General features: G+C 43.8%; 1 protein-coding gene across 1 annotated transcript in view; it reads left to right on the forward strand.

The window, feature by feature from the left end:
- The first annotated feature begins 3018 nt into the window (after positions 1-3018).
- The window catches only part of lars2 (leucyl-tRNA synthetase 2, mitochondrial), an 87025-nt gene continuing 66250 nt past the window's right edge, over positions 3019-23793 (forward strand). Inside the window, exons 1-3 of the mRNA XM_072680091.1 lie at positions 3019-3238; positions 12018-12237; positions 22545-22676. Coding sequence (XP_072536192.1) covers positions 3222-3238; positions 12018-12237; positions 22545-22676 — 369 coding nt within the window. The 5' untranslated portion in view covers positions 3019-3221. The remainder of the gene's footprint in view (positions 3239-12017; positions 12238-22544; positions 22677-23793) is intronic.

Genomic DNA, 23793 nt, shown 5'->3' on the forward strand with positions numbered 1-23793 from the left:
CTTTGACAAGCCCTGCACGCTGACCCGCAATCAGGCTACACTGCTCAACGTGACCAGATTCATATTGGTTTTCATCTCTTTTAATATTGTTGTGGTCATCCTTGACCCCTTTAGCCTGACAGACGTCAGTGTAGCTTACTGATGTCTAACTGAAGCCCAGTAGCATTAGCTTTCATGTAGCATTATCAGTATTACAGCTACTATTAAACAACCTAGGGATTCTGAGGCTCCAGTGTTGTACAGGAGATGTAAAATGTACAGAGGTGCCATTCTTAGACCCTAAATTCTAAATATTGGCATAACAACATGGCGGCAACTACAAAGTGACGACACAACTATGCGCAAAACCTTGGTGACCTCTTTGACCTCCCTTTCCACCACATATGAAATCCTATTGTAAGACATATTAAAGGTCAGCGTATTTCCATCTGCACAGGATTGCTCATCTGCATCCTATGCTGACTTCTAAAGATGCTGAGATCCTGGTACATGCCTTCATTCCATCTAGGTTAGACTATTGTAGCTGTCTGTTTTTTGGGCTACCGTCACTTTTCCCCCTACAGTACATTCAATTCAGTTATTCAGCAGCTCATTAAAGCAGCATTATGCCAGAATTGTTATTTTTAGCTCATGGACTCCCCCTACAGGTGGAGAATGCTAAGCTGTCCCCTTCATTGTACAAGTGAAACCATTTCTGCGATCTTTAGGCAAGCCTTCAACTGGGCACCACGCCTTGATTTGGGGGGGGGGTCAGTGTGTCTGCTATCGTAAGGACGGGAAAAGTACCCCTTGCGCTGCTTGAAAAGCACAAAAGGCATGTACTAAGTCTCTTAATTAATCATGGGTGTCTTTTGGGTGTAACGTACAATAAACCAATCAGCGTGTCAGTTGCCATTCCCCACCTCGCACAGGGTGTAAGATAGGGCCCGTGGACTATCTCGGATAACTCAGCATGTTTTCCCAAGCGCTTCACCAAAGTTACATAGTGCAGTTCTGTTGAATAGCAACGATAGAGATGCCATTCTCTCAATTGCAGGTCAGTGGAGCATCACAATGATTTAAAAAAATGCCAATTTCAGGTAAAAATACTACTTAATGCCTTGAAAAATCTCCGCACATCACATCACACCCCCCCCCCACCCTTCAACAGTTGCATTGGCTACCAGTAACAGAACCTGCTGCTATCCTTGAACGCCTTTTGATGAAAAGGCATGAAAGGCCGTCCAATATCAGAGACTCTACTGGGCTTAGACACAGGACTGCAGATGCATAATCTGCACATTCTGACTGTATTCCCCCTCCACAGTCTATTGAAGATCTGGGATGCCCTCTGCACACTTAGCCGGATGAAATGCACACTTTCGAAAATATTGCTTTCCTTCAATAATCTTATTTCAAATGCACACAATCTCATTTCTGAGAGCGCAGCAGACTCCCCGCTGTGTGTTTGAAGAAGCTGCATTTGGTCTTATGTGTTTGCCTCTGTGCAGCTTCGCAAATCTAAATCCTCCAACTGAAAACAATCTGGTGTTGGAGAGATAAAAGGGTTGCTAAGGTAACAGGCAGAAACGTCCAACACCGAGTTTTTCATGCCTGGCAAAAGGCCTACTGCGCTGTACAGAAATAAATCTGATAGAAAGTTTATGTTGAAGTGGTTTGGTGAGAGCTGATCCATGCCTGCGTCACGACAACCAGCAAACCGGATACTCTAGCCGGATACTCTAGCCTAGAGTCGTTTTCTTGGAAAGATTTTCTGACCTTTTTTTTATGACCTTTAAATTGATGAAGAATTTCTGCATCAAGACTAAGCATTTTGGGATCTTTAAAGGTTCTTCACACTCACAAATATCTCTATGACAAACGTGGTTCTTCATGGAACCAGAAGTGGTTCTTCTATGGCATCACTCAAAAAAACACCCTGTCTGCAAAAACACATTTCAGGGAAGTAGCAGGAAGAGACCACCATCCTCCACGCGGGGTGTAGTATATATAAATATATATATATATATAGTAAATAGATCTCTTTCGGATAGTAGATGCTGTACTTTGACTTCAGCTGGTTTGAGAGCTGCCTGTAGTCTGATCTGGCCATGTTGCCAGTTGTTGCACTTCCCAGACTCATCTGCATGTACAACCTGAAGGCCTCAGAGACCTCTTTGGTAATAACCATGGTAATAAGTGGGTATTCATAGCAACAGCAAACATCCCAATATATATATATATATATATATATATATATATATATATATATATATATATATATATATATGTATATTATTATTATTATTATTATTATCACTGAACATGAATAACATTTTTGTTATTTGTAAATCATGTTGGGTTGCTGCAGAAAATGTAACATAAAAATGTATTTCTAAATGATAATTTATTATATTATATTACTCATGTAGTATTTATATATATATAAATGTAGTGTTAATGTGGCACCAGATATACAGTCTGAGCATATCAAAGGTTTGAGGTCAATTCAGCTTTTATTCAGTAATATTTGAGATGGATTTTCAGTGCTTGTTAATACAGACATGTTAAAAGGGTCTGTATTCCTAAAATATTTAATGTTATGGATACAAATATCACTCACAGCATATGTAACCCGTTTCCTTATGAAATATTGCTGTGTAATGACACTTATGACTAGCAACACAAATGCGTGATTACTGTACTTTGTGGTCTGCGGTATTTGGAAGTAACACAGGAGTAAAACTACTTCAGCTCCTCCTCGTTTTATGAATTTCTTACTTTATGAAAATTCTAAAAGTTGTGTTTTTCCTTTGCTAGGTGTGTTTCCTTCCTGTGAGTGTGTTTTGTGTGTGGTTAATAATGTCGCTGTTCCTTTAGTGTGAATGAGACGAAACAGAACAATGTCTCATTAATCCCGTTTTTATTACTTTTAACGACGCTTAAAAATGAAAAAAAAAAAAAGTAATATTAATGAAATATGGTGACAGTGAATGTAACAGTCCTCCTTTACACAGTGAGGGAGAGGGGACGGCGCTGTGGTGTTGACAGTGGCGCGGCGCGCCGGGTTTGTCTCTGTAGCGGAACTAATAAAGTTGGATTTGAACAGTATGGCGGCGCCCTGTGATCGGCGAGAGTCCCGCTGAGCCGCAGAAACACAGACGGATAAACGGAGAACTGAGTGGAAACCGGGCTAATGGCACCTATATGACTCAGGATTGGATACAGTCCAGTCGGCCGGGATGCTTCCGCCATTATTGTGAGTACAGACTCGTTGTCTGATCTTCGTTTGAGTTAGAGGTGAAGACGCGGCTCTAGGGCATCAGTGTGGTTCTCGTGCAGAAGAGCTCATCAGTGTGGTTCACGTGCAGAAGAGCTCATCAGTGTGGTTCAAGTGCAGAAGAGCTCATCAGTGTGGTTCACGTGCAGAAGAGCTCATCAGTGTGGTTCACGTGCAGAAGAGCTCATCAGTGTGGTTCACGTGTAGAAGAGCTCATCAGTGTAGTTCACGTGTAGAAGAGCTCATCAGTGTGGTTCACGTGCAGAAGAGCTCATCAGTGTGGTTCACGTGCAGAAGAGCTCATCAGTGTGGTTCAAGTGCAGAAGAGCTCATCAGTGTGGTTCACGTGCAGAAGAGCTCATCAGTGTGGTTCAAGTGCAGAAGAGCTCATCAGTGTGGTTCACGTGCAGAAGAGCTCATCAGTGTGGTTCACGTGCAGAAGAGCTATCAGTGTAGTTCAAGTGCAGAAGAGCTCATCAGTGTAGTTCATGTGCAGAAGAGCTCATCGGTGGAGTTCACGTGCAGAAGAGCTCATCAGTGTGGTTCACGTGTAGAAGAGCTCATCAGTGTAGTTCACGTGTAGAAGAGCTCATCAGTGTGGTTCACGTGCAGAAGAGCTCATCAGTGTGGTTCACGTGCAGAAGAGCTCATCAGTGTGGTTCACGTGTAGAAGAGCTCATCAGTGTAGTTCACGTGTAGAAGAGCTCATCAGTGTGGTTCACGTGCAGAAGAGCTCATCAGTGTGGTTCACGTGCAGAAGAGCTCATCAGTGTGGTTCAAGTGCAGAAGAGCTCATCAGTGTGGTTCACGTGCAGAAGAGCTCATCAGTGTGGTTCAAGTGCAGAAGAGCTCTTCAGTGTAGTTCACGTGCAGAAGAGCTCATCAGTGTGGTTCACGTGCAGAAGAGCTATCAGTGTAGTTCAAGTGCAGAAGAGCTCATCAGTGTAGTTCATGTGCAGAAGAGCTCATCAGTGTAGTTCACGTGTAGAAGAGCTCATCAGTGTAGTTCAAGTGCAGAAGAGCTCATCAGTGTAGTTCAAGTGCAGAAGAGCTCATCAGTGTGGTTCAAGTGCAGAAGAGCTCATCAGTGTAGTTCACGTGCAGAAGAGCTCATCAGTGTAGTTCACGTGCAGAAGAGCTCTTCAGTGTAGTTCACGTGCAGAAGAGCTCATCGGTGTAGTTCACGTGCAGAAGAGCTCATCGGTGTAGTTCACGTGCAGAAGAGCTCATCGGTGTAGTTCACGTGCAGAAGAGCTCATCGGTGTGGTTCAAGTGCAGAAGAGCTCATCGGTGTGGTTCAAGTGCAGAAGAGCTCATCGGTGTGGTTCAAGTGCAGAAGAGCTCATCGGTGTAGTTCACGTGCAGAAGAGCTCATCGGTGTGGTTCACGTGCAGAAGAGCTCATCGGTGTGGTTCACGTGTAGAAGAGCTCATCAGTGTGGTTCACGTGTAGAAGAGCTCATCAGTGTAGTTCACGTGCAGAAGAGCTCATCAGTGTAGTTCACGTGCAGAAGAGCTCATCAGTGTAGTTCACGTGCAGAAGAGCTCTTCAGTGTAGTTCACGTGCAGAAGAGCTCATCAGTGTAGTTCACGTGCAGAAGAGCTCATCAGTGTAGTTCAAGTGCAGAAGAGCTCATCAGTGTAGTTCAAGTGCAGAAGAGCTCATCAGTGTAGTTCAAGTGCAGAAGAGCTCATCAGTGTAGTTCACGTGCAGAAGAGCTCTTCAGTGTAGTTCACGTGCAGAAGAGCTCATCGGTGTAGTTCACGTGCAGAAGAGCTCATCGGTGGAGTTCACGTGCAGAAGAGCTCATCGGTGGAGTTCACGTGCAGAAGAGCTCATCGGTGTGGTTCACGTGCAGAAGAGCTCATCGGTGTGGTTCAAGTGCAGAAGAGCTCATCGGTGTAGTTCAAGTGCAGAAGAGCTCATCGGTGTAGTTCACGTGCAGAAGAGCTCATCAGTGTGGTTCACGTGCAGAAGAGCTCATCAGTGTGGTTCACGTGCAGAAGAGCTCATCAGTGTAGTTCAAGTGCAGAAGAGCTCATCAGTGTAGTTCAAGTGCAGAAGAGCTCATCAGTGTAGTTCACGTGCAGAAGAGCTCATCAGTGTAGTTCACGTGCAGAAGAGCTCTTCAGTGTAGTTCACATGCAGAAGAGCTCATCAGTGTAGTTCACGTGCAGAAGAGCTCATCAGTGTAGTTCAAGTGCAGAAGAGCTCATCAGTGTAGTTCAAGTGCAGAAGAGCTCATCAGTGTAGTTCACGTGCAGAAGAGCTCATCAGTGTAGTTCACGTGCAGAAGAGCTCTTCAGTGTAGTTCACATGCAGAAGAGCTCATCAGTGTAGTTCACGTGCAGAAGAGCTCATCGGTGTGGTTCACGTGCAGAAGAGCTCATCGGTGTGGTTCAAGTGCAGAAGAGCTCATCGGTGGAGTTCACGTGCAGAAGAGCTCATCGGTGTAGTTCACGTATAGAAAGATCTCATCGGTGTAGTTCAAGTGCAGAAGAGCTCATCAGTGTGGTTCAAGTGCAGAAGAGCTCATCAGTGTGGTTCAAGTGCAGAAGAGCTCATCAGTGTGGTTCACGTGCAGAAGAGCTCATCAGTGTGGTTCACGTGCAGAAGAGCTCATCAGTGTAGTTCAAGTGCAGAAGAGCTCATCAGTGTGGTTCAAGTGCAGAAGAGCTCATCGGTGTGGTTCAAGTGCAGAAGAGCTCATCGGTGTGGTTCAAGTGCAGAAGAGCTCATCGGTGTGGTTCAAGTGCAGAAGAGCTCATCGGTGTGGTTCAAGTGCAGAAGAGCTCATCGGTGTGGTTCAAGTGCAGAAGAGCTCGTCGGTGGAGTTCACGTGCAGAAGAGCTCGTCGGTGGAGTTCAAGTGCAGAAGAGCTCGTCGGTGTAGTTTACGTGCAGAAGAGCTCATCGGTGTAGTTCACGTGCAGAAGAGCTCATCAGTGTAGTTCACGTGCAGAAGAGCTCTTCAGTGTAGTTCACATGCAGAAGAGCTCATCAGTGTAGTTCACGTGCAGAAGAGCTCATCGGTGTGGTTCACGTGCAGAAGAGCTCATCGGTGGAGTTCACGTGCAGAAGAGCTCATCGGTGGAGTTCACGTGCAGAAGAGCTCATCGGTGGAGTTCACGTGCAGAAGAGCTCATCGGTGTAGTTCACGTATAGAAAGATCTCATCGGTGTAGTTCAAGTGCAGAAGAGCTCATCAGTGTGGTTCAAGTGCAGAAGAGCTCATCAGTGTGGTTCAAGTGCAGAAGAGCTCATCAGTGTGGTTCAAGTGCAGAAGAGCTCATCAGTGTGGTTCAAGTGCAGAAGAGCTCATCAGTGTGGTTCAAGTGCAGAAGAGCTCATCAGTGTGGTTCACGTGCAGAAGAGCTCATCAGTGTGGTTCACGTGCAGAAGAGCTCATCAGTGTAGTTCAAGTGCAGAAGAGCTCATCGGTGTGGTTCAAGTGCAGAAGAGCTCATCGGTGTGGTTCAAGTGCAGAAGAGCTCATCGGTGTGGTTCAAGTGCAGAAGAGCTCATCGGTGTGGTTCAAGTGCAGAAGAGCTCGTCGGTGGAGTTCACGTGCAGAAGAGCTCGTCGGTGGAGTTCACGTGCAGAAGAGCTCGTCGGTGGAGTTCAAGTGCAGAAGAGCTCGTCGGTGTAGTTTACGTGCAGAAGAGCTCATCAGTGTAGTTCACGTGCAGAAGAGCTCATCAGTGTAGTTCACGTGCAGAAGAGCTCTTCAGTGTAGTTCACATGCAGAAGAGCTCATCAGTGTAGTTCACGTGCAGAAGAGCTCATCGGTGTGGTTCACGTGCAGAAGAGCTCATCGGTGTGGTTCACGTGCAGAAGAGCTCATCGGTGGAGTTCACGTGCAGAAGAGCTCATCGGTGTAGTTCACGTATAGAAAGATCTCATCAGTGTAGTTCAAGTGCAGAAGAGCTCATCAGTGTGGTTCAAGTGCAGAAGAGCTCATCAGTGTGGTTCAAGTGCAGAAGAGCTCATCAGTGTGGTTCACGTGCAGAAGAGCTCATCAGTGTGGTTCACGTGCAGAAGAGCTCATCAGTGTAGTTCAAGTGCAGAAGAGCTCATCGGTGTGGTTCAAGTGCAGAAGAGCTCATCGGTGTGGTTCAAGTGCAGAAGAGCTCATCGGTGTGGTTCAAGTGCAGAAGAGCTCGTCGGTGTGGTTCAAGTGCAGAAGAGCTCGTCGGTGGAGTTCACGTGCAGAAGAGCTCGTCGGTGGAGTTCACGTGCAGAAGAGCTCGTCGGTGGAGTTCAAGTGCAGAAGAGCTCGTCGGTGTAGTTTACGTGCAGAAGAGCTCGTCGGTGTAGTTCAAGTGCAGAAGAGCTCGTCGGTGTAGTTCACGTGTAGAAGAGCTCGTCGGTGTAGTTCAAGTGCAGAAGAGCTCGTCGGTGTAGTTCTCGTGTAGAAGAGCTCGTCGGTGTAGTTCTCGTGTAGAAGAGCTCTTCAGTGTAGTTCTCGTGTAGAAGAGCTCTTCAGTGTAGTTCTCGTGCAGAAGAGCTCATCGGTGTAGTTCACGTGCAGAAGAGCTCATCGGTGTAGTTCAAGTGCAGAAGAGCTCATCGGTGTAGTTCACGTGCAGAAGAGCTCATCGGTGTAGTTCAAGTGCAGAAGAGCTCATCGGTGTAGTTCAAGTGCAGAAGAGCTCATCGGTGTAGTTTACGTGCAGAAGAGCTCGTCGGTGTAGTTTACGTGCAGAAGAGCTCATCATTGTAGTTCACGTGTAGAAGAGCTCCACTAACTTGTAGTGACACTAGTAGTGTCTGTAATAATTTGGGGTGTAATAACCCAATGACCCACAATTTGACATAATTCATGATTCTGGACTCATGGCTTAATGTTATGGTATTTTAAATGTAATTTAATTGAAGGAAAATGATGACTGTATCCAGCTGTTCCATATTCTACTAATGAAACTGGGGGCATGGGGGGGAGTTTGGGCACCTTTAGAGAGAGCACAATTGACCTTGCTCTCTCAGGGGTGGGGTGATGGCACTTCCTCCCTCTCTTAGTGTGATGTTGGTCAGCACAGGTGTCGGTTAGCTGTTGTGTCTGAACTGGGAAGCCAAGTTTTCCTCCGGAGCTGCCCAAGTTTAAAAAAAAAAGAGGTGGTGGCTGGCTTCACATGTGTCGGAGGAGACTTATGCTAGTCTTCTCCCTCCTAGTGTTGGAGGCATTGCTAGTAATTGAGGGAGTTCACAGGAATGGAAGGAAGGCTTTTTTCTACTAAAAAAATGCATAAGAGAGTGTTATGCTATGTCTGTTATTTAACAAACCTTTGCACACGCCACACTGATGATTTATTTATCTTATGGCATAAAAGGCAAGTAATGTGAATGTATTTAAAGCAGCATTATGTAACATTTTTACCTTGAAATAACCGCTTCAGAAACATGTTGACACGCCACTGACTTGTAATAGAAAGAATAGCATCATCCTCATCATCATTACCATTCATTAGTTAGCAAAAAAAAATAGATCACAGAAGGGGAGTGATAACAGAAATAAGCTTTCACTTCAGTGCAATCTTCGTCCACACATGAGAGGCGTTGCTAGTAATTGAGGGAGTTCACAGGAATGGGGATTGGGTAATTGGCCTTTTGGAGGGGAGATTATAAATACATTATTAAAGAAAAAAGAAACAATCTTTGAGTTGGTGCTCCACTTACCATGGCTATTTCAGACTTGGACTGCTTAATATAGTTATATTTGTGTACATTTCTGTAGTATTACTTTACCGCCTCAATCCACATGCTTCTTTTACTTTCAGTATATCTCAGCTTGTCCAGAAATGCATATGTAAAGCATGTCCCTTAGGAACTCAAAGTGGGAATTACACTTTCCGACTGTAGGGGGAGTTGAGGAGCTAGAAATATCAATTCTTGCATAATGCTGCTTTAAGGTTAGCTAAAAAAAATACTGTTTTATGTTTGATTTGCTATACAGGCTTTTTTCTACTAAGTAAAAAATATGCATAAGAGAGTGTAATACTATGTCTGTTATTTAACAAACCTTTGCACACGCCACACTGATGATTTATTTATCTTATGGCTTAAAAGGCAAGTAATGTGAATGTATTTAAAGCAACATTATGTAACATTTTTACCTTGAAATAACCGCTTCAGAAACATGTTGACACGCCACTGACTTGTAATAGAAAGAATAGCATCATCCTCATCATCATTACCATCGATTAGTTAGCAAAAAAAATAGATCACAGAAGGGAAGTGATAACAGAAATAAGCTTTCACTTCAGTGCAATCTTCGTCCACACATGAGAGGCATTTCATCACCTAGACTGGGTCTGTTGTCCAGTATCAGTCACCAAATCCAATGGTGTGTTCATTAAATAATGGGGAAAAAGAAGGTCTACTAGAATGCATCAATATAATATCCATAAACAGGAATGATCATTACAATGCGACCGCTGGAAGGAACTGCATAGCGCTGTTTAACCCGAGTCATATTTGTGAAAATTCCTGTAGTATTACTCTACCACCTCAGTCCACATGCTTCTTTCACTTTCAGTGATGGTTCTGTATCCTTCAGCTCGTCCAGAAATGCATATGTAAAGCATGTCCCTTAGGGGCTCAAAGTGGGGATTACACTTTCCGACTGTAGGGCGAGTCTAGGAGCAAGAAATATCAGTTCTTGCTTAATGCTGCTTTAAGGTTTGCTGGGAACACAGTGTTTAATGATTTATTAGTTATACAGGCTATTTTCTACTACATCTTATTGTTGATTAGCTATACATGCTAATTTTTTACTACTTCTTAAATAAAACAAAAAAAAAGAAAGAAAAAAAGGCAAAATTGTAAGACTACACAGGCTGCTTCCAACACTGCTGTGTCCGATATCACTGAAATAAGCCACATCCGTATTATGGGTTTCAGCAGTGTTGGAGATGGTCTTTACTGTCTGGAGTCAGACTTTACTGCTTTTACAGATGTTTTATTGTTCGGATTGATTCTCGAAAGGAAAAATCCAGAAATCTCGATACTTCAGTATCAACCTGCCCACACCTACCAGTCTTGCTGCTTGTCTGCCTTGCCCTTTCCATGCTGCACAAGCCGGCAGCCTTGAATGTACCGCTGAGCTGAGACGGTGCTGAGACTCGTGAAGCATGTGGGCGTTTGGTTGAGAATTTATGCTACAAAACACTTTCCTCCTCACTACTGTTCAGTGCTGCTTCCTGTGGACCAGCTTTCAGCACTCTTTGTTCTTGGCTCTGTGCTTTATTGTGGCCGGTAGCTGATGCAGAGTGTCTGCTACCAGGCTTCTACACTGTGGGTCAGTTTTCTTTAAGATCCCCCTCGAGGGTTTAAGCCGAATCCTAGACTATGTTTTCCTTTCCTTGGGAAATCTCTATTCAGTATGCTGGCTAATCCAGGACCTGGCTTAAACCTTAATCTTAAGTCTGGAGCTACCAAACCAAAATGTCCAAAGGTTTGTAGACACCTGCTTGCCCAACAGTTCTTTAGATTTCAAGGGTAAGCAACCTCTACTGTTCTGGGAAGGGTTTACACTAGATGTTGGAACATTGCAGTGAGGATTTGATTGCTTCAAGCCATATGAGGACAAGTGAGGTCCTTTACCGAAGTTGATTGATTAGTTCTGGATCACAGCATCTATGCTCCAACTCTCCTTAAAGGTATTGGATGAAAGCTCCATCACCCCAGAGAATGTGGTTCCACTGCTCAACAACCCAGTGCCAAGGTTAGCAATAAATACAGTGACTTTAGGCTCATGCCTGGCTGCTCCAGAAGGTCGCATTGTACTGATCATTTCTATCTATGGATATTATATTGATGCATTCTAGTAGACCTTCTTTTTCCGCATTATTTCATGAACACACCATTGGATTTGGTGACTGATACTGGACAACAGATCCAGTCTAGGTGATGAAATGCCTCTCATGTGTGATCTCTGTGGGACGAAGATTTCACTGAAGTGAAAATGAGTTTATTTCCATTATCAGTTCCCATCTGTGATCTATTTTTATTTATTTTTTTGTTAACTTCTAGTTTCCAGGGTGATAAAAGGATCACCTTACAGTATCTCATGTTGCCATAGTAACCACAGAGCCGGACCTGAGTTTGCTGTCTGTTGATTGTGTTAGTCTGTTGATTTCATTTGTAATGGTAGAAGATGTACAGTCTTAAGCAAAACTTTGGGCACCTCTGGTCAAAGTACATTAAAGTAAAAAAAATCCATTACCTCTACAGAGACTCCCCTGTGCACATTTTAATACATAATAACTGCTTAATTCAACATGGTTGGGGGGGGGGGGGGGGTGACACATTGAATATAAAATAATATTTTGCTCTATTATGTATTTTTTCCATTATATGTTATAGGGAATAAATAGGAATAGGGTCTAAAATCGCAGGACAATGTTGCAGCTAAGTTCATGTAGAGCAGGGGTGGGCGACAGGGGCCGGAGTCCAGGTTTGCAAATTTCCTGCTTCAATAAACCAGGGAAACTAATCCTGGCAATTGACAGGCATTCAATAGAAGGGGTGTCCACAAACATTTGCACAAATGGTGGAAGTTAGGGGTAAGGGGAAGTCCACGATGACAATTTAGCTAGGTCTCTCTCCATCACACGATGCTGCCAACGCTGGTTAGGTGGTAAGGCTAATTTGCTCTGCCTCCTCCGACTTTGTACAACTTCCTCTATATGTTTACCATCCTTTTCTGAGCTTCAACTGCTAACTCTATCACTAATTGCTTATTTCTTTGTGTCTCTAAAGAGGTCTGAGACAGACAACCATGTGTGGGCTCGCTGTGTGCTCTCGCGGTCTGGTGAGGCAGAGCAGATGCTTGCTGCGTCCCCTCGGAGTGAACGTCAGGAGCCTGTTCAGCAAGACTGGGGAGTGGGAGCGAGACTACAAGGTAGAGATGAGGCACAGGGTGGAGCAGTGGTGGCACCCACGCATCCAGCAGCAATGGCAGAAGGAAATGAAGGAGCAGGTGAGTGAACCTGGATTATGAGGATGAGGAATTCAAACGTAGAGGTGTAAGAAAATATCAGTACATTTGTATCGATTTTCATAAACACAGCATGCCACACGCCTCACCCCAAACCCCGACCCCCACCCCAGCCCTACTATAACATACTACTATGTGTATCAGATACATAAGCAATACTTGGGGGGTCCTCTTTCAACCACAGTTTCCTGCTGAACTGACTGATCTATAACTGGCATTTAGATCCACAAAGTCACTTAAAACAAAAACAAACAAAAAAAAAAATCACAAAACAGTCAAATGACTGGCGGCAAAGGCCAGATTTCTGATTCAGTGGAAAAACAATGAATTTGCAGAAATTTGCCTTAAAGAGAAACACAATTATTTTACAGATAATTCCTGAATTAATATGATCAAACATGTTGAATAAAGTGCCAAACACTGACTGAATAATTCTGTGGTAGCAAGAGAGCCAGCAAATGAAAAGGGTAAGTTACCGTACAGTCTAGAAAAGCGAGGGCAGGCGGTCAACCAAAGATATAAACTAGGACGACCAAGAGAAGGTAGCATTGATGGCTTGTCCCAATCGTGGCATTATAGCTGATAGCAACCATTACCACAGTTAGTACAGCTACTAGTACAAGCCTAGTACAAGTGTTTGACATTTACTGATTATCCATCCTGCTTCTCAGCTGTCCATGTCCAGTAGCTCTCAGCTGACGGCTGAAACAGCTCAAGCTCAGCTAAGCAAACATTACTCACCACTGCCCTCTGAACTTGTTCTAGCGCTAATCAGAAGTTTGAACGCTTGTTGTTTTCGCAAGACATCTTAATAAATGTGTTGTTTTTCGCTTCTTTCCTAAGAACATGTATTTACTTCTGCTGAACTGTTGGAAATGCACCCAGTTCACATTCTGATTGTTGTGATGGAAACGGGAGACTGAAAAAGCTAAGACTTCAAAGACTGGAAATCAAATCAAAGCTCAGATAATGATGTGAAAACTGTGACGGGCCTAATCACAGACTTTACTCCAACTCATCCCAAAGGTATTCTATGGAGCTCTGTCACAGTATAGAATGCAGTGTTGTGGGACTTCATGATCCACTTGTCGACACTTGGCATTGGGCCTGATGACTTGGGATTAGGCTTGTGCTTGGCTGCTCTAGAGCGCCCCATTCTATTCTAGTTTCCTGGACCGGGATTAAGCCTAGTCTTGGACTTCACAGCATGTTAATTGGAGATTCCCCACTGATATCAAGACGGAACACCTCTCCAGCAAAGCGCCCCTTGGTGTATTCTAGGAGTAGCAGGACATCTTTCCATAGAATGCCAAGACAGGTTAATACCAGTGATTATCTTGTTGATTAGCAGTGCTTTTGATCTTATGGCTGGGTCAAAGGATCAAGCCCATATCAAACGTGATGTGACTTTATGTTCCAGGGACGGTCATACTTTGCATGACTGTTTGTCTCTGTGCCTTTAAGACAGCTAGAAGATACCTAGAGCATAGACACTCCTGAGAACTACACTATGAATGGGTGGGGCTGAACTGTGGTAGGCTGAATAGTCTTCACAGCATAGCTTTCCTAAATTTCCTAAAAAGGACTGAGAACAGGATACTTTGGAGCTTCAAATTAAGGCTGAAGAGTAACGGAACCTTTAACTGAGGAAGGCCCTATTTTAGCGATCTTTAGGCGAGCCGTCAAACGGGCACCGCACAGCTTGATTTAGGGCGTGTCAGTGTGTCTTTGCTTTCACGCCAACAGGAAAATTACATCTTGGTCGAAGTGCACAAAAGCCATATACTAAGTGTCTAAAGTAACGCCAAGATAGCAACGAACTTCTGACTGTTGACGTCTGCCTAGGTTGTTTTCAGGCAGTAGCACTCCTGTGTTTTCCGTTGCAGAGATATACTAGCAAAACGCCAGAAATTCACCTGAACGTGCCTTATTTGAGACCACCAGGCCCATCGGCGAAGATACAGTATATTCACAAGCACCGTTGCTATTTAAACGACGCAGGCGGAAGGCGTGAAAGATCATAGACTGTTGGAGGGGGGTAAGATAGCAATGAGCATCGTGCTGCAACCTGCTCAGGGTGCATGATAGAAGCATGCAGTACAGCGTCAGTGTACATGGATGTGTATAGGACTGCAACGTCTCCATTATGGTGGAAGCCAGTGTAACCTAAAAGCTTATTCCAAGTACTTTTGAAGATTTCTATTGGTCTGTCCATCCAGAATTATTTACACAGCTGGGTTCAAACCATGGAGAAAACTAAAAAACTGACAAAAATGGAGATGCATGCTTTTCATTGGATACATGGTGATATATATGAAATGTAGTCAAAAGTAAATGTGAAATCTTAGGCCATACAGTCAGGAAAATAGCTGAGTGTGTGTCAGCAATAAATGCAATGGCCAGTGAATTTGCTTTGAATGTGGTGTTTTCATTATTTTTTTTCTTTGCTCAATAAACAAACTGGTGATTATAAACTTGGTCACAAAAAATCTTTAGCGGCGGTCTGTGGAAGATGGATAGAACCTCTGTGGTGGCACTCTGTCATTAATCTTCTATTGTCTAAAAATAATCTGACCCTTGAAGCCATGCTGAGATCATGATAGCCCCAGGGAGTATTAGAAATATATGACTAAAGAGTTATTAAAACCTCATTTTTTCTCTCCCTTTATTACTTATTCAAACTTGTGAAATATGTAGACCCCTCATAAAAAAAAGTTTTGACCCCTTTTACACCTGGTCACTTCATAGGACTAGTATCTGGACAGTATCCTGGTCAGATTTTAGCCACATGCATTTACACTGGGTAGTCAAATGTGTCTCCGGTTAGTCTGACTGAAACAGCAGTAATTATTACTACTGTTTGGGTTGTACTGGGTAGAGGTTTTGGTTGTACTGGGAGTAGCCAGTTACTCCACCCCACCCCACCATATCTCCTCGATGCCCATTTGCTCCACCATATCTCCTCGACGCCCCATTGCTCCACCCCATCTCCTCGACACCCAGTTACTCCACCCCATCCCCTTGATGCCCAGTCACTCCACCCCATCTCCTCAATGTCCAGTTACTTCACCCTTGACTCCTTGATGCGCAATTACTTCACTCTCATCTCCTCGACACCCTGTTGCTGGATCCCATCTCCTCGACACCCCTGTTGCTCCACCCCCATCTCCTCGATACCCAGTTACTCCACCCCAATCTCCACAACAACCTTTTTACTCTATCCCATCCTATGTTTTGTAGTCAATGACTGCCTGAAGTCTGGAAGCAGTGGACAGTGCCAAATGCTGAGCCTCCTTCTTCAAGATGCTTTTCCAGACTTTAACTGCGGCCGATTTCTGATGTTTCTAGCCGTCTAATCTGCCCTTTCTGTGTCTGAGTGTTACTGCTTATCAGTTAATTGTCCTAATTACTTTTGAGCCTTTGAAAACGGAGGGACTGTGTAAAAATGGCTGTAATTCCTAAAGGGTTGATGCAGCATTTTTGATAAAGCCATTTAGTTCAAGCTGAATGTCCACACTTTAATCACATCTTGGATGATGTGGCGTAGAGAGGCAAAATTATAAAGTTTGTGGCCCTGTCTAAATGCTTAAGGGCATGCTGACGTATACGCAAGAGACTGTGGTCTGAATTTTCATGCACTGTTTTGTTTGGGTTTGTTGACAGTCTGCCTTTTTTGTCTGTCTTGTCTGTCTTTTTTTTTCCTCCCTAAAACGTACGATACATACTTCACAGCAGCATTTTGACCCCCGTTGGCCTTTTGAATAAACGGCTGTCGAGGGGTCTTTATTCTAACTTTCAGCCCGTGTCTCCCCTCAACTATGAGTGTCACATGTAGCATTTATCTGTGAATTTAGGGCAAGGCTTCCTGGAGGCTTGTGCTAGAGCGGTTGCCTCGTCACTCTGGCAGCCTGTGAATAATTCAGGCCTCTCTTGACCTGATCTGATTAATGTTTCCTGGACCGGCGGCCTTCTTCAAGCCTTTATGAATCATTAAACGTCAGATCCCAAAGTGTGTGTGAGGCACGGCAGTATGCCAGACTATATCGGAGGTCAGCTAGACCGAGCTGCTGTACCTTTGAGAGCATTGCATGATTTTATCATGATTTTATGGTGGGAAGGGATCCACTTCACTCCAATGTCATGATATTAGATTCTGTCTTCGTTACGGTCATTTCAAGAAAGACATGACCCATTTCTATCGATCAGTCGATCTATCGATCTATATTATTATATTTCTTGGCTGTAATAAAGTTTGAATCTGATATGCTATTAGGGTTAATGTGGTAATTTCACAAGCACACATGCCACCTGGAAGCCTTAACTTGTAAAATGTTGGATTTGCATGGGATTGTGGAAACTGTAGTGGTTTAGGAGTATGGACCCTTTTCCCACACAATGGGGTTAGAAGGAAATTAATTAGTCTGGCAAAATCACCTCCAGTTGTAGTAAAGGTGCTTTACATGTTGTCTCTTTCTCATATCTCAAGCCGTGTTATGGACCAATTTATATAAAAGGAGACTGCTTATTACTTTTGAATATTTGAATATACAAGATTAACCATTTTTCAAGCATGAAATTGAGTATCTGATAGCCTATTAGATTAGCGTCTTTAGAAACCATGAAATTCCATTCCAATTTTTCAGTTTGGATAAAAGTAGGATGGCTCGACTCACCCCTCTCAAAAACTGACATACTCCCTCAACTCTGCGCTCTCAGGTGTGCTACTTTATCCTCTAAATGTGTGTAATTTCAGCCTCAGTTAGCTGGAAGGACTAAAAAAAACAGATATATCACGGAAAGAATGGCTTTAACATCTTATTTGAACTCATCAAATCAGGGTGGATTGGACGAGGCCGATGTGTCTACTTTTTTGGGTGTGTTGGGGCCGTGTTGGGGCCTCGTTGGGGGACGGGGAGCGGGATTATATGGCCATTAGATGGAACTTACTGTAACATGTATGACTGTCTGTTGAAATTACATTAAAAAAAAAACCTGGGTTAGTCTTTGGGTTTATTTTTCCTCCCCCAATACCAAACCCGGGTGCAAACCGAACTGTGACTTGCGAAAAAATAAAGAAAATGAATGAGTAAATAAATAAATAAAGAGATGGAGAGAGGGATAAAGAGAGAGACAGACTGTGAGGGCCATTACAAAAGCCACGTTGTCTCTCTTCACGTAGTCCATGCTGGTTTTGGGTCATTATCTTGGATCATAGGGCCTGGGGTTAGTTCCAGTTTGGTAGACAACTGAGATAGCCTGCTTGGTTTTCGGACGAACTGGCCATTGGAGGAAAGAGATGGATTACATGTTGTTGCGTGCCGAGCTCGAGCTCCACGTCTGCTAAGACTGACAAAAGAAACATCCCAGGCACAAGGCCTGGTTTACATACAGTTGAAAGCAGAAGTTCACATACACTATATAAAAGGACACATGCATTTTGTTCTTACAGTCTGACATGATTTTAGAATAAGCTTTTCCTGTTTTAGATCAATTAGGATTACCAAAATTATTCCTGTTTGCTAAATGCCGGAATAATGAGAGGAAATTTTTATTACTTTCTTTAAAGTCAAAAGTTTAAATATACTAAGATTACTATGCCACAATTTGGGACAGCTCATATGATGATGTCATGTCTTTGGAAGCTTCTAAAGGGTTCATTGGCAACATCTGAGTTAGAGACACACCTGTGGATGTATTTTAAGGCACTCCAGAAACACACTGCTTCTTTGTGTAACATCATGGGAAAGTCAAAAGAAATCAGCCATGATATCAGGAAGAGAATTGTGGACTTGCACAAGTCTGGCTCATCCTTGGGTGCAATTTCCAGATGCCTGAAGGAGCCTCGTTCATCAGTACAAACAATTATACACAAGTACAAAAATGATGGGAATGTCCAGCCATCATACTGCTCAGGAAGGAGACAGGTTCTGTGTCCCAGAGATGAATGTGCTTTGGTCCGAAATGTGCCCAAATCACCCCAAGAACAAAAGCTAAAGACCTTGTGAAGATGCTGGCTGAAGCTTGTGTGAGTGTGTGATTATCCACAGTGAAACCAGTACTGTATCCACATGAGCTGAAAGGCCACTCTGCCAGGAAGAAGCCATTACTCCAGTAGAAACATAACAAATGCTAATGATTAATATTTGCAGATGCACACAGGGACAAAGACCTTCATTTGTGGAGACCTGTCCTGTGGTCCTGTTTGGCCATAATGACCATTGTTACATTTGGAGGAAAAAGGGGGAAGCTTGCAAGCCTGAGAACACCATCCCAACTGTGAAACATGGGGGTGGCAGCATCATGTTGAGGGGTTGTTTTGCTGCAGGAGGGACTGGTGCACTTCATTAAATAGATCATGCATCATGAGGAAAGAACATAATGTGGAAACACTGAAGCAACATCTCAAGACATCAGCCAGGAAGTTAAAGCTTGGGAGAAAATTGGTCTTCCAAATGGACAATGACCTGAAGCAGACTGCCAAACTGCTTACAAAGTGGCTTAAGGAGAACAAAGTCAGTGGCCATCACAAAGCCCTGATCTCAATCCTACTGAAAATTTAGGGGCAAAGCTGAAAAGGCATGTGCGAGCAAGGCGGCCTACAAACATGACTCAGTTCCACCAGTTCTGTCAGGAGGAATGAGCCAAAATTCCTGTGAACACCAAAGCGTTTGACCCAAGTCATACAGTTTAAGGGCAATGGTACCAAATACTAATGAAATGTATTTAAACTTTTGACTTTAAAGCATCCCGTTCCCCTGTAACTAGCAGAGCCTAGAAGTGATGTGATGCTCTCCAGTATCAACACCACCATATTCCCATCTCCCTGTCGTGTTTTAGTGTTTCACAAGATTTCACTAGGGCCTCTGTTAGTGGGCTGGGATTATGAGAATTTATATAGGTGTAAAAATGAGTCAAGGCGGTTATGAAACGATTTAATTGAGCCATTTTCTAGCCCTGTTTTGATTGTGCTGGATTTTCATTTGGAAGGAAGAGACAACAGTGTTTGAGGTTCTTAGTATGTCAGTTCCATGTACCGAGCGCTCATTAGTCATATTTGAAAGAGAAAATGGAGTTAGAGACATTCTAGGGTGCCTTTAATAAGCTGATTGGCCATTCATGACCCACCCTTTTTTCGTTTTTTTGTTGAGAATCAACAATATAATTATGGTATTCACTAAAGGTAGGAAGACGAGATTTCTCAGAGGATTTGTTAGAAGCCTTTAAAATATGCACAGCTCTTATCTTGCATTAGCCTGAACTCAGCAGGGTAGTGATTGGGACTCTGATTCTTGATAGGTTCTTGATTGTAGACGTAAGATGGCTGACTTAATTTACATTAACGACATAAGGGCTTCTAGGAGCTTCCGTTCCTTGAAAGTCCTGCATGGTGTGGCTAATCAAGCCTCTCAAAAATCTAAATCATTTTGGGAGCGGTTCTTCAGGTTCATTCAAGTGAGAATAAACATCTGTCCGTTGTGTCGTGTAATGTACAACTTTGTCATCCAGTAAATAATGAGATTTTAGTCAGCATAATGTAGAAAGTAATTGTAATTGTGCTGGTATTAGCTTACATTTAAGGCATTTTGCAGATGCTCTTTTCCTGGCTAGAATCCAAAAGATACCTCTAAGCTTAGATGCTACTAAATACAAAAGTCAGTATGGAGAGCATAATACTTGACACTACACTTTGCCAAAGCACTCTTGGAGGAGGTGGGTCTTCAGTCTACGTTTGAAGACAGAGAGTGACTTTGCAGTTTGGACACCCAGGGAAAGTTCGTTTCACCACTTCGGTGCAGGACAGGAAAAAGCCTGGACGCTTGTCTTCCATGGATCTTAAGGGATGGCGGATCTTAAGGGATTGGTACAGATCGGATTTTGACCATTTCCATCAAGTACAGAGGGGCTGGTCCGTTCTTGCCAGCAGCTACAGGAAGCCAGCAAAGAGAACGCAGCAGGGGCCTGATGGTGCGCAAAGGAAGACCAGTCAGGAGGGAGTTGAAGTCCTGATAGAAATATATAATCTATTCAAGGGTTTTTTTTTTGAGGGTGTGTCCAAGAAATAAAATAAATAGTAGGACTGTAGAATCTCTGTGGACTGTGATTTTGCTCCTGGCATGCACTGGAAACAAATCTGGAAAGCTGTGGGGTGACAGCAGATGAGGGAAACTTATCCAAAGCAGGATTAAACCAGCAATTCCAATCATCATCCAAGAATCTTGCCAAAAAACCTGTGCAAAACCTGTTTCATGTCTTGTTCATTAGGAATATATATATTAGGAATATAATCCCTTTAAAATCAGTTTGGCCCACCTTATTACAATATTTCCATTTTCTTAGTACAGTAGATGCTGTTGTGCAGAGTCACTTCCAGACAGCACACAAGTTTCAAAGTCTGGCATGGGGAGGGAAGAAAAGCTAAAGTAGTAAAGTATTGATATTAATATATTTAAAAACTTAGATTTACTTTGGTGGTGTAAAAAAAATATTGTGCATGCCTAAGCTATTTTTTGAAAGTATAAGCTTAGATATTTCTAACATAATTTTATAACCTGGTGACATAAAAGTTTCTGTGCTGAGAAGTAAGACATAACTGCAGTCACAATCCTTTTAATAAGTGCAATTTTGTGTCCGTAATGTCAAGGGAAAATAGTAATACCATACAATCCTCTCTTCACAATGTTAATGATTTATGCCATGTCAATGCAAATGCCTCTTTATGCCTATGCCAATCATGGCTATGTAGCCTATTGGAAAATGAGAAGTATAAAATAAATAAATAAATAAATCCACTCTTGCCTCTCTGTCTTCCCGCCTGTATGATCGAGAAGGCCTCGAATCAATATCACGATTGATTGAATGTTGAACCTCGGTTATGATTAATGAATGCTTAGCTAAGCTGCACGAGTAGCTCAGTTGGCTCTGTGTTTGAGGTCGCTCCCAGGACTTGCTAGGGTCCTCCGCCATAGCATCCCCTGTAAAGGTGACTAGTTTCACAACTAGGTAACTTGCAAGGCTAAAGACTCTCCTGAAGACCAGGCTGGGTCTTTAGCCTTGCAAGTTACTCGTTTGCTTTCACAGACTTTGAGGAACCTGTCGAGACATTCACTCCTCAAGACTTAGCCCGCATTCACCTTCTCTTGTGTGGGATTGGTCCAGAAAGGTTAGCCTTTGGTGTGCACATGACCCTATCGTGGGTTCACTGGTTTTCTTTCCTTGGAATACTTTTACTGGACTCTGCTCCAGCCTCCATCTAGTCCTGGAGAATGCAGATTGCTAGGTGAACCTGGGAATCTAGGAATCTGCGCTAGGCTAGAAGCTAATACTAGCCTTTTGCCATCTCTTAATCGTCTGGATCTATGGTATGCTATAATCTGTAGGTTGTGTGAGATGTTGGTGATGCTGTAAAAACCAGTCAGTAAAAACAGAGCTTATCGTTTCTGTGATTCACAAGCTTTCTGTAATTTTGTGGCAGTGTAACAGGGTGGAAAATAGATTCAACCCGACCAATGTCAAGAAACAACTTAAAACACTCAAAAAATTCATTTTTGGGCCCCGAGTCGTCCAGCAGACTAAGGCACTGTTCCTACGAGCAGAGGATCGCTGGTTCGAATCCCTGTCATGCCTCTTGCCATCAGCAGCCGAAGCTCTGTGAGAGGGGGTAGATGGTGCTCTCTCGCCCACGTCGCTTCACTGCGATGCTGGCTGTCACGAACTTCTGCGAGCTGGTGCGTCGAAGCCAAGTATGCTGGGCTTCCCTCCAGGTGCGTTGCGTCGAGGCAGGCGTATGTTGGTCCATCCTCACTGGCGTCCAGGGCCTGGGGGAGCGTATGTATGGGTTGGGTAATTCATTTATTGTATTTGTTGCCGTTCATTTGAAAATCCTTTTCCGTTATCTCAGTTCCCCCTTTCCCAGTTTATAAATTGGAGCCTGTGCCTGCTGTTGCACCTTTTACTTATACAACAGATAACACCACTATTGGCCAGTGAGCTACCACAGCATGTTCCCGGTCATCAATTCCCGGTCTGGGTGACTATGCTGCACTACACCAGTAAGAGTCCTTGGGCAAGACTCCTAACACTACATTGGCTCACCTCTGTAATACCAGTAACCTTGTAAGTCGCTCTGGATAAGAGCGTCCGCTAAATGCCATAAATGTAAATGTAAAATGTACTCACAGTTACAAACCCAGAGCAATGTCAATTATGCAGCAAGGCCTATGAATAACCAAAAAAAGCTCACCATAACTGGGAAGTTGTTTTTTTTTTTCTCTCTCTCTCTCGATCTTCAGAGCAACCAGAAGAAGAAGTTCTACGTCCTCTCCATGTTCCCATACCCGTCTGGCCGCCTGCACATGGGCCACGTGAGGGTCTACACCATCAGCGACACGATCGCTCACTTCCAGCGCATGAGGGGTCATAAGGTAACTATGTGAGCTATGTGTTTTCACATGTGTACACATCCCATCTCTGACCATTCTGCCTACCTACACTCGCACGGCAGCCTGGGTTTTTGTCAAGGAGGCCGCTTGGTCAAGGTCTTCTGTTGGAGTCATTGTTTGCATTCAGAGGTGTGTGAACGGAGAAGAGGAGAAGTGAGGGGAGAAGTGTTTAAAGGCCGGACTGCAGGAGGGCCTAACCCTGACGCTAACGCTCACACACTCTCACACTCTAACTCTCTATCTCACGCTCTCTCACTCTCTTTCTCACACACACTCCCATCCTCTCTTTCTTTTCTTAGTCTTTGTCTCTTTCTTCACCTCCCTTTGTCTTACATTGTGCCTCACTTTTCTCCCTTTCTCTCTCTCTCTCTCTCTCTCTCTCTCGCGCTCTCTCTCTCTCTCTCTCTGTCCCACCCTTTCTTACTTTCTCTTACTGCTCTTCCTCTCTTGCCTTCTTCTAAATTCCCTGTCTCTCTCACTTACTATCCCTTCCTCATTTTTTTCTTCATCATTTGCTCTCTCTCTCTCTCTCTCTGTCTCTCTCTCTCTCTCTCTTTCTCTCTCCCTATTTCCTTTTTTCCCCAGATGCCCCCCACCCCGCTTTTAAACATGGAGGGGTAATCGTTCTGGTGGCTTTTCCACAAGGACACCAGTGGAAACAAGTCTGAGCCCTGTTCTCTCAGTGGCTCAGTTAGCTAACAGTGCTTTGGGCCACAGAACCGTTCAGTGGGAGGGCTTAAGGACGTAGGGATCCACTTATTGGCTCCATATTTATGTTGCTTCTATATGTCTCTTTATATTTCCGGGACAGAAAATAGAGGCTGTGTCTAATTGTAGGCTCTTTAAGTGCACTGATCATTAGTGTGGCGACAAGTTCAAGGACACACGGGCTTCGTCCAGCATCACTACCGCAGTGTTAGCCCGGCCCGGCCACAGGCTTTGTCCAGCATTGCTACCACGACATTAGCATGGCTCGGCTCTCTTGGAGGTAAAATTCGAATTTCAGGGTTTCTGTATTAAAAGTGTGGACTATGTTTATTATAAGAGCATGTAGTCTTTTACAACTGTAGCTGTGACATGACAAAGTGGTCTCTCGTCG

This window comes from Salminus brasiliensis, chromosome 5 (assembly GCF_030463535.1).
Source record: "Salminus brasiliensis chromosome 5, fSalBra1.hap2, whole genome shotgun sequence".
In the NCBI taxonomy this organism is placed as follows: Eukaryota; Metazoa; Chordata; class Actinopteri; order Characiformes; family Bryconidae; genus Salminus; species Salminus brasiliensis.